The 11,195-nt window shown below is 37.5% G+C and overlaps 1 protein-coding gene and 1 long non-coding RNA gene across 4 annotated transcripts; one reads left to right on the plus strand and one right to left on the minus strand.

Annotated features, from left to right (window-relative positions):
• Positions 1-749: 749 nt before the first annotated feature.
• LOC143848079 (uncharacterized) lies at positions 750-7,417 on the minus strand. 3 transcript variants are annotated; one of them, XR_013235305.1, is made up of 4 exons: positions 7,250-7,417; positions 7,107-7,143; positions 6,807-6,851; positions 750-6,065 (listed from the first exon to the last, which is right to left on the minus strand). It is a non-coding gene; the product is annotated as an uncharacterized LOC143848079 (long non-coding RNA). The 3 variants fall into 3 exon arrangements; XR_013235306.1 differs by lacking the exon at positions 6,807-6,851 and having other exon boundaries at positions 750-5,884; XR_013235304.1 differs by lacking the exon at positions 6,807-6,851.
• Positions 7,418-9,567: 2,150 nt separating this feature from the next.
• On the plus strand, positions 9,568-10,956 carry EMB3137 (Ribosomal protein S13/S18 family). The gene is made up of 3 exons (XM_077357191.1): positions 9,568-9,744; positions 9,821-10,045; positions 10,560-10,956. Exons 1-3 carry the CDS (start codon positions 9,616-9,618, stop codon positions 10,725-10,727), a joined length of 522 nt encoding a protein of 173 aa, XP_077213306.1. The 5' UTR covers positions 9,568-9,615; the 3' UTR covers positions 10,728-10,956.
• Positions 10,957-11,195: the final 239 nt, after the last annotated feature.

The following is an 11,195-nucleotide window of genomic DNA, read 5'->3' on the forward strand; positions in this document are numbered from 1 at the left end:
CAGCTTTTTGTTGCGTGGTCCCACGGATGGCGCCAAATCTGTTAGGCCTAAAATTGGTAACAGGTTATGGTAGGGCTGGGTGGTCCGAACTAACGAGCCACGACTGAGGGGCTGGTTGAGTCCTGCGCTGCACAAGAGTACAGACAAGAAAGAAAAGGGTCAGAGGACCAACCCGGAGTGATACTCCGGACGGGCGCTTCGACACTCAAGTCAGTATGAGCAGGAGTGCAGAGCAATGTCAGAGCAAAAAGCTTAGAGTTTTGGTTCTCAGATTTTCAGGACCCTCACCTTAGCACAAGTGAAGGCTATTTATAGTGATTCTGAGCCACCTGTCTAGGACAGGTGGTAGTTCTGAGCCAGGTGGTGGCCTCTGTATGGACCAGGTTTCATACCTAAGGAGGGCAGGTGGAGGTCCCTGATTGGTCCAGGTGCCACACCTAGTGGAGACAGGTGTTGGCCTTCCAACGGTCCTTGTGAGGGCCACGTGCCAGCAGCTAATTGGATGCTGAGTTCGGACCCCTCAGTGCTGAGTCCGGATTCCCTCAGTGTTGAGTCCGGACCCTATCATACAGTGATGCCTCCACCTCGCCTTCTAACATTCACAACACTGACGGCCTAAATATGAGGCAAAAGGAAAGGGGATAAATTAATGAGAAAGGATTTTATCGGGTTTGGTAAGCCCATGTAGTCCCTGTTTATTGATTACTAGTAAGAGATGCACGTGCAATGCACGTGCGACTAAAGATGAATACCCTAAATTGCATCTTGTTTGAATGTGTAGATGTGTTGTATGCATATACATACTTTCACTGTCTCAACCATATACATACTTTCACTGTCTCAACCAGAGAAAGAAGTGAAGTACTAAACCCACATCAAGAAATAAAAAGCTAATTACAGGTTACAATGTGGGATCAACATGACCCTAATCCTATCCCCAGCAGTTGAGATTGCACTTAGACAGTCACATTATACATGTATAGGTGCACCATCAAAGAGAATTATGAGGTGAATATATGAGCCTCTTCACTTATGGGAATTATTGTAGCCTTTCCTGATGTAAACATTTCTTTTTCTCCTTAGAATCACATTCAAACAAGAAGTAATCTTCTTCCATGGATGGGCGTGCCCCTTGATCTTCCATTAGCTTCAATGGATGGGCCACATAACATTCCACCTCAGTGGGAAGCATATCAAGCGTATGAGGTGCAGAAAAGAATGATGATTCCTATCAGAGTGATGCCTGTTTCCTTTGACTATTTGGGGCCAGAAAAGAATAAAAGTTGAGTTATAACCGCACCCACTGTTTCACCACTTTCTGTCATTCCGAAAATTACCCCTAGGGACCTGCAACAAGTTTTTAGCAGCATCAGTGTTACACAAGAAAGAAAAAGAGTGAAAATAAAGAAAGGGTCCGTTTAAAGCATGGCAAGAGGGGTTGTCGAGGTAAGTACACAATGAATATGATTTTAAGCTCGCCAGTTCACTTTCACCCAAAAAATTCAAGGTATAAAAACTGGTAACTTAACTCAGCCTTGTTTAGTCTTGATATTTGATCGAGTATTTGACTGAAATTCAAGTTAGTACACAATGAATATGATTTTAAAAATAATGTGTGTTGGTCCAAATTTCAAAGCCTTCGAGTACTCTAGTTGATTTTTGTGAGTATTCAATCAAGTTTTTAGGTTTAAGAAAAGTAAGCCAAATTTTAACATGGTCTTGATCGAGTTCGAATCTACAATTTGTTATGCGTACTGCATCGAGTTCATTCCTCTTCAAAAATAAACTTCATCGAGTTCATTAATAGTAACCAGAATAAAGCATTGGCAACCGATTTGGTTACCACAAATACGAAGCAATTGGTGTCAAGCCTTGTGCCACGGTTAGGATATTATGATTGCTACAATAGGTTTCTCATTCAATCTGGATTATCTGTACCCATTTATCTAACTGGGAATTGCAAAATTTAAAACCTTATTCTGAGAAGAAATTGAAAGCAATTGGTGTCAAGCCTTGTGCCACATGTGGTTAGGATGTTATGATTGCTACAATAGGTTGGTCATTCAATCTGGATTATCTATACACATTCATCTAATTGGGAATTGCAAAATTTAAAAGCTTATTCTGAGAAGAAATTGAATCTTGTACCACGCGAAGAAGCTGAAATTGAGGTTGATTTGATATTGTATTGACTCTGCTTTCAGTTATAACTTTCAGCCATCGAACAAGAAGTCAAAAGCAGAGTACCTTGTGAATATGATTAGAAAAACAAACAAGGTTTTGCCTTTTCGAAACCAAAAGAACCACCTCAAACGTCAGCCCAGGAGCAGCTTGAGCAAACAAAGAGAAACCATACATCATGACAACGGATCCACCAAGTGAATCCACCTGGCCAAACAGTACATAGAGAAGCCCTGCAATGCCCTGGACTGTCTCCAAGCTATGGCATACCAAACCATCACCCCTAAGATAACGTTTACCTAGAAATCAAATTTACCAAGCCAAAGCTAGCTGCTACAAGTCCAACAATTTGAATTATCTGATTAAACCAATATTAGACAATCCTGCAACAACACCGTTGGCGAGGCCAACAACATTGCCAGCAAACATGGAGCTCAACCAGAATTGGTTCGCAACAAAATTGAAAAGGGAAAAGCCAATGAGGAAACATAATAGGATTAAGACTGTGTCACTGAACAGGGGAATAACTTGAAAGTAATAGGTGCTTGAGACTTCCCCATCTCCAATTAGTAAGCTCATTTTTTGGATTAGATATGAGAAAGTTATTGAAACATTTGTGTAGTATGAATCATAGTTCAAAAAGACTTATCAGTTATGCACACTCCCTAGCTTGGCAATCTCAATTAGCTGACACTAATGGCCAAAATTTCAATTGATGTATTGTACAAAATTACTTAAATGGCTATAAGTTCAAAGGACCACAGAAATGCAGTACAAAACTGGCATCCAAGCAAGAAGCATTTAGTTGAGAAGATAAACAGAATAAGGCTCATCACTTCAAAAAGAGCGGACAAAACAAACCGACAAGATTGCTACACAAAAGTCACCCACTCAAATAAGGCAGCCACGAAGTAGGAAGGTAAAAGATGTGATTGAGCACACTAATAACTATATACTGCTGCAAAAAAATTGATCATTGCAAGCTTCACCAATTAACCATCATAACAATATAAGTAATCTAATGTAGAAAAGTATAGGTTCTCCTAAAACAACAATAGTTAAAGAGAACAAACAAAACAAACCTAAGACAATATTATTAAAGCCTAAATGTAAAATATGTGCATTCAAAAAAATGAATGAAAAAGTAAATGTAAGCTAAACATAGCTGAAGAAACATTTCAAGAACAAAACATAAAACATCATCCAGAAGAAATAGACAAATCAGAATAAAAGTACCACAATTTCTATAACTCCTCCTAGCACATGAAGAAACTTAATAGGTTAAACATAGCTGAAGGAACAAAAATATCTTTTACGTTGGAAATTTTTTTCATCCACATGCTTGATCTTCATGCTATGAAAGAGTATGATCCTTATATAAGGGAAACTAAAACTAATTTGAACTTGAATCCAAAGAGTGATTGCTTTATAATTTATATCATATTAGTTCTGGAACATAATCCAGAATTAAAAGATCTTGAATTATTAAATCATATGTGTGGATTGTAAGATCACTGCCAGAGAAAGACGCATTGGACTTGAGCGACTCACATATGAAGGTTTCCTCCCGGTAACCGGAGTCTGTAAAAAGGACTACCAATAAAGAAAACCACATTTTAAATACTCATAGCTATGGGCAATGAACCAAAAGCAGAACCCCATCCATGCTTCATATGATGTAGACCACCATATAGAAGGCCACTTTTGCTCCGATGGTGAGGGAAAGATAGAAGAGGTTGACAAACGGTGATATGCCCACAATATTATTGACAGAACGAAGGTTCGGTGCATAATGTAAAGCATAAAGTTCGCCATAATAATTGAAAGACTGAAATACGCCGTTCTCTTTGCATCTCCTTTTCTAAACAAAGGATTACACTCACAACCAAGAACCAAACATTCCAAATCAATGGTAAAGATCAATTCAAATCAATTTAAAAAACTGCATAGCTTCTGCTTACCACAAATGAAGAAGGTAGCAATCCAAGCCCATGTCTTCAGTCCAAACACTATGTAATGTAAACCTAAGTACTATATGCACTCATTTCATACTTTAGTCTTTCGCCAAGTAAGTATTATTAACTCATTCTATCGTTAAGAAGAAACAGTTGATTCTATGGCCAGTTGGTATGGTTTTCTCTATAAAGAAAGTTTGGAATCCTAGAGATCTCACACCTCAAAATCATTTATATGATAGAAAGCCTTCATTGTGTGGAGGAGAGATGTACGGAGAGTTATCCCATACAGCATTAATTAGTTTAATTGAATTTATTATTCAATTATAATATTTGTTATTATAATTATTAAGCTACGGGAAGTTGTAATTATAAGCAAGAGTATTGTTTTTACAATATGTCATGACAGGATTATTTAGTCATATGTAGCTTAAGAAAACAATGAATTATTCGCAATAACCGTGACTTTGCATTCATAAATATCAGAGCTTCTCCACTCTACTGGAACCAATATAAAATGTTAAAATATTTTGTCCTTGTCACACTGAAAGAAAGTTGTTAAGAAATCTACCTAAACCCTAGGATTTGATTATGATCCCAATGTTCAAAGACGTAAACTTTTTTATTTTATTTTGCCGAGGGGATGACATCTAATTGCATGAATGTTTATATAGATATATAAAAAATGCATATCCACCATGAGAATTGACATAAAGGGGTATCTCAAACTTCGATACAAGAAAGCCAACTCCATTTTCTAAAAACGTTGCCTATCACGACCTTAGAAGCAGGAACCTTCTCTCGTGGTGCCGCTCCCACCTCGGAACCTCGATTCGGCGCTCCATAGGAAGGAGCTTTCAGGGAGCGCGACCCCAGAGAGACTGGAATCGCTCTAATGACGCTCCCAGCCTGCTTCTATTGCTTCTATTACTCTATATGTCCCGCCATCACCAACTTCCTTTCATCAAACTCCTCCAACTCTTCAAAGTACTTTATTAGAGCAAGCACAAAGGCTTGTGCATCTTCAGAAGGCACGAGGAACGAGTGCACACAAATGAAGACGGTGAAGACGGTTAGAAATTAGCTTTTAGATTACTTAAATTTTGAAAGATACATATGAAAATGGTTAGAAACTATTATGTTTTGATGTACTTGAATTTTGAAAGATATATAAAGAAAATATTACATAAAGCTCCCATGGCGCTCCCAAACTTAGACTCTTCTAGACCCCACACTTTCCCGCCCCCGCACCCGCTTCGTGCTTCTAAGATCACGACACATAATTGTACACATGGTGATTGATAAAAAATGTTTAGAAACATTCAATTGACCATTTACATTGCTTCTTCGGCAGAACTGTGTTAAATATATGACTACACATTCACATATACTTCTATTGTATTTTATCTTTAAAGCATTTTATTGCCAGATTTTGTAAAAGTAAAACAACATATTTTTTGCAGTTCATCATATTAGTTTTTCTCAGGGTTCCCGTGCTTAGTATTTTGTCCTCTGTGATTGGTGCCAAATATTTAGAAGAAAGATGTGTGTTTTTTGTTTTAATTTGATGAAATTCTGATCTCTGAGAATGAAATAGAGGGTAATACTGCAGCAGTTAGAAATAGAGGGTAATACTGCTATACCGTAGCCAACGAAGTTCAAAGCATTTAGATTGTTCATGGCAGCATAGATCTGCTTAATTGGGATTTTCTGACGGCCAGACGCTTCATTTATTAACTCCTTGGAATCTGTAGAAGTAAACAAGCCATTGCTCAATTTGGTAAGTGTTATAAGGGGTAAAGTTAAAGTGGAAGAATCTAAGAACGGAAAATGCTATGAGATGCCAGATTTTTCTAATGGAACATTAGATTTAGACATTTCTTTGCCAAGTGAAAATCCCTATGAGGCCCCCATTTAGTAGCCACAGACCTGTTTCAAAGCAAAAATTGAAAATGTTAGAGAGTTTAAAATGATGCAGATAGAATGGGGATTTGATCATCGTCAACAAAAAAAAAGTTTCACATGTGGCTATCGTAGACCTCAATTTACCATAAGTTTCATGTTTGTTTACAAATAAGAATATCCCTAGGAGGCCCCCAATTCTTAGCTATAGATCAGTTTCAGGGCAAAAATTGCAAAAGTTAGAGAAGAGTTAAAAATGATTCACATATAATGGGGGATTTGATCATTGCTCTTAAAAAAAAAAAGGTTTCACATGTGGCTATGCAGACCTCTTTGCACCATCAATTTGTTGTTTATCTACAAATAATTGGATGATTCATTAACAAACTAAGGAAAAAAGAACAAGTAAATATACAGAAAGAAACAGCATAATTGAGACATTTCAGTAAGCAAATCAAGATTAAGGAATCGGTGGAAAAGTCATCACTGAACAAAGAAAGCAGCATAGAAAGATAAGATTATGCACCCAAAGAGCCCTAATAGAGCAAGCTCACAATAAAGGATTATTCCCCTTTTCTAAAATAACCAATATCCATCTGCAATCACCTTCTTCAAGACAGTAGAGTTGTGAAAAGGAAATCTATTTCAGAGGTGAAAATCAAAGAAATACAAGAAGAAACACAAATCTTTGGAATTGAATTTCAATATTAGAGAACCTGAAAAAAAATCCACGTTTATTTTTCCATGGTTATAAAGAAACCCACTCACCATTAATAGAAAAAAAAGAAGCTCTGAGTAAATTATATCCACAACCTATAAAATAAAAAAGTAAAAAATAAAATATCCTGTTGAGGTAAAGCATATGCAGACCCACTTATCAGGTAACAGAAAAGTTCCAACGAAAAAATAAAAGGAAGAAAAAAACGCATATTATAAAGGACCAGAGAGATTAAGAAGCGTAAGAGTTTGGAATTGCAGAGAATTAGAGAGGGTTGGGAATTCCAGATCCTTCCGGTTCCTAATCTCTTTGGCCCCAACTGGAAAAGTAAAACAAAAGAGAGAGAGTACCTTGAGGAAGACCCTTTATCATTCTAAATGTGTAAAGCTGAAAGTCGAATTGATAAGTATGGAAAGAGAACTCAGTCGCCGTTAACGAAAACAGAAAAAGTAAAGTGTAAAAGAAAATAAGGAGAGGAGGAAAAAATGCGTACAAAATCTCGCTGGAGATCTTCTATAGGAAACGAAGGTGATATGACGGTTCTGTGCCGTCATTGCCTGAAGAAGCGGTGATCGATAGAGTCGAGAGAGAAGAGATGGCGATGTGGTAGAGAGAATTAGCAGGGAAGAAAACTGGTTGGTTGAGATGACCGTGAGTTCTTGGACACTTTATTTACAAAACATAATGACAAAAATGGGCTGATGTAACGGACGATGGAGATTACTTTCTCGAAAAACGTGAGAGAATCGAAGGTATCAAGTGATACACGTTTTGGGACTTTGACAACACGTGGAAACGCTAAACGCGTGGCTTACATGCGGCAGGTTTTTTTTTGAACGGATATGGAGGGCAAATCAGGAGGCTGATAAGACGAGAATGCCCTGAAAAATTGGGACCTATTTGGAAGTTGAATAAAAAGAAAGGGCAGGATACGGAGGGAATTCTGACTAAAGTTAGTTGACGAACTTTCGTTGGTTTACGCTTTTAGAATAGTAAGGATTATATACGAGTTTCATATGGTGTAAGCCCTATAGTTCTGTATTTTTCAAAAAGTACTGTAGGGTTACACCATAAAATGATCGAAACCGTCCATTTGATGGGCCACAATGGTTGGGCCCAAAAATTCATTTCCATAAGATGATCGCAACCCTCCAATCTAAAGAGGTTACCATATCCTCTCTAGATGGGAGGGCTAAGATCATCCTAGAGAATTGAATTATTGGGCACAATCAATTTACGTTGTGACCCATCTAATGGACAGTTTGGATCGTCCTATTGGGTAACGCATAAAAACAAATTTGGCATGGACAGAATAATCTTCCATGAACAATTAAAACTTTTCCCTTGAAACGATTATATATGGCTTTTGGGTTCATGGCACCGAATCCCCTTCATTAACAGAACCACGAATCTTGAAATTAGGCTTCTGCTCATCGAAGGATGATGGTCGTTGATATACGACTGATGCGGCGCGAATCAAAATCTCATATCCATGGGGCTTAATTTAGATGAATGTAATCTCAGCCGTTTGGTTGTAAATTGGAACTAAAGATACCATTCTTAAGATGCTGCGCATTTCCTCTGTTCATTTATAAAAAGATCCTTCAATTGTCTCTGTTCATTCGAAAATGCCTACACATTTTCGACCTTATGGTACCATTGTTTTGTGTTTGTGTGCTTAGTTTTCTTGGTCCTATTGTTTGTTTATGTTGGCAAAAACTCAAGTGATATAAACTGCTCTGTGAGATTGATGGGTGTTGTTTGGGACTTGTAGGTGATGGAGCAAAACTTACTTGAAGATAAAAAGCCAAGGGCATAAACCTGCAGTAGAAGTCTCGCAACTAATTAGTTATAATTATGTAAATAGCTCACTGCTGCGATGGCGTAATGCTTGTAATATGGGTTGGGGGAAATTGTAACTTGGAACCAAATGGCGTCGTGATACTAATGAAGAAGAATATTGAAGAATGGTGGATGAAAGATGGAAAGGCAATGTTTTCCATACAGATGGACACGTTAAAGACAATGTTATTGTTCGAACTGGTGACAATTATGAATAACTCATGTAAACAATGAGACATGTGAATATATCCGACAGCTTCACTAGAGTCAAGGATCTTTGCAACAAGATGTTATAGCTTGACCAAGGCATTAAGTTAGAAGATCATAAGGTTGCAGCTGACAGTTATCGGGTATGGAACAGTAAGGGCCTGTTTGGATACGCAGAATTTAGAATCCATGTTTTAGTTTGAAAACAGTGTAAAAGAGGGTTCGTGAGTACGCTTGTGTATGTTGTCATGACGGCGTTACTTAGATTTTAAGTAAGAAATCCAGGTTTTAGAAATCTCTCCCGCGTCCTGAGATTTCTAAAACCTGGAAACATGGGATGATCTGCTACGATCTTACTGATGGATAGAATGATGATAAATCAGAAAACTAGGCGGGTCCGCTTCTTCTCCTGTCTCTCATCTACAATTTTGAAGAAATCCCGGATCGAGAAAAATCACCTAAGCCATTATATGCTATAGCAAAAATGAAACACTTTCATCCATGGAGCTTGATTAAATATGGTTACACCATAAGACGATCCAAACCGTCCATGTGATAGGCCACAAAGGTTGTACCCAAAAAATTATTCCCGTACGATGATCCCAACCCTACGATCAAGACAGGTTTTCATAATATACAGTTTCTCTCTAGATGGGAGGGCTAAAATCAAATGGATGGTTTGGATCATCTTATAGTGTAACTGTACAGGGCCCACTAATATGGATGGTCTATCTCACTAAAGAATAGATAAGGCAAGCCAAAACAAACATACCTTCATAAAAAAAAGAAAAGTAGAAACAGAGAGAAAAAATGGCACAGGCAATGGCAATGCCTCTTGCTTCTTCACTCTGCATAGTAACCACATGTGGAAACCCTAACCCTAATAATTCACTTCCCAACTCCCTTTCCTTCTCATCAAATCCTTCATCATCTCTCAAGGTAAACCCTAATTTCCCCATTCTCTCATTTCTTCTTATTTTTCTTCCTCTTTTTCATTGTATATCTCTTTGTTCAGTTCCGAGGTCTAAGCATTCGATGCGCACGTGTGGGAGGTGTGGAAATACCAAACGCAAAGAGAATCGAATACTCTCTCCAATACGTTCATGGAATCGGCCGTACAAGAGCTAAGCAAATCCTTGTTGACCTAAATATGCAGAACAAAGTCACCAAAGATTTATCAGAAGATGAACTCATTATAATCCGAGATGAAGTCTCTAAATACATGATTGAAGGAGACCTTGTAATACCCATCTCTTATTTTCTTCACAAAATTCTATTCTTGTTGTTCAAAGGCATTTATTTCTCTATGATTTATTTTAGGGTTTTTCTTTTAGGGTTTATTTGGATTGCATGAAAATATTTCTGACTGAAAATGTTTTCTTGGAATTTTTCTTCTTTACACAATTTAGAAGGAAATGATATGATTATGGTTGATTTAAATGGATGTCATTGTAAAGTGAAAGTTCATCTACATAAAAATTGAATAAGTTTGCTGAAATCTTGTAAAATTCGTTGGAAGTCTTGTAATTTTCGGTGGAAATCTTGTAAATAGGCGTGAAATTGCGGCGATATTTGGTAAAAAATCTGGTTCAATGTGGATTTCATTTCAGTCCTGGCGGAAACCGGAAATATTTTGGTTGAAACGACATGTTTTGGCTGAAATTTTAAACCATGTTTGCTTCAGAAAATTCTACTCTTGTTGTTCAAAGGCGTTTCTCCACTATTTTTTAGGTCTAATTTGTACCCAATTGCAGAGGCGTTTCAATGCACTTGCTATAAGGAGATTGAAGGAGATAAGGTGCTACCGCGGAATAAGGCATGAACAAGGGCTGCCTTGCAGAGGGCAGCGCACCAAGAACAATTGCCGGACATTGAAGGGTAAGCGGGTCTCCATTGCGGGCAAGAAGAAGACCCCTCGTTAGCTAATTGGTGGAATTTGGGTTTGCTTTGTGCCTTTCTCAATGCTGATAAGTATGTTCTGATTGTGAATTAGATTTTTAAGAGGAAATGTAATGACTTTCTCTGATTTTAGGGATTGTGTTTTGTTTCTGTTGTTAGCAATGCTGTTATTTGGAAATATGTATTTGTTAGTGAATTTGATGTTGGAAATTTGATCATTTTATTAAACACAGTCTTTTTTTCTTGAAAGAATGTTTGCTTTAGGCTCCGTTTCTTTCGACATAAAATTGGACGTAAAATATGTTTTTTGTTCATTTTTACAACATAAAACAAATTTTACGTCCATTTTTACGTCGAAAGAAACGGAACCTTAATGAAATGTTGTGAATTTGTTCTTTTTTCATTGCATTGAAGATTGTGCGGAAGTTGCATTTGTCTGTGATCAGTTAAATTGTGACCGAGTGTTTTCTCAGTAATGGGCTGCTTGTTGA

Source organism: Tasmannia lanceolata, unplaced genomic scaffold (assembly GCF_043159265.1).
Source record: "Tasmannia lanceolata isolate RefF3 unplaced genomic scaffold, GAP_Taslan_0.1 ptg000016l, whole genome shotgun sequence".
NCBI classification, from domain to species: domain Eukaryota; kingdom Viridiplantae; phylum Streptophyta; class Magnoliopsida; order Canellales; family Winteraceae; genus Tasmannia; species Tasmannia lanceolata.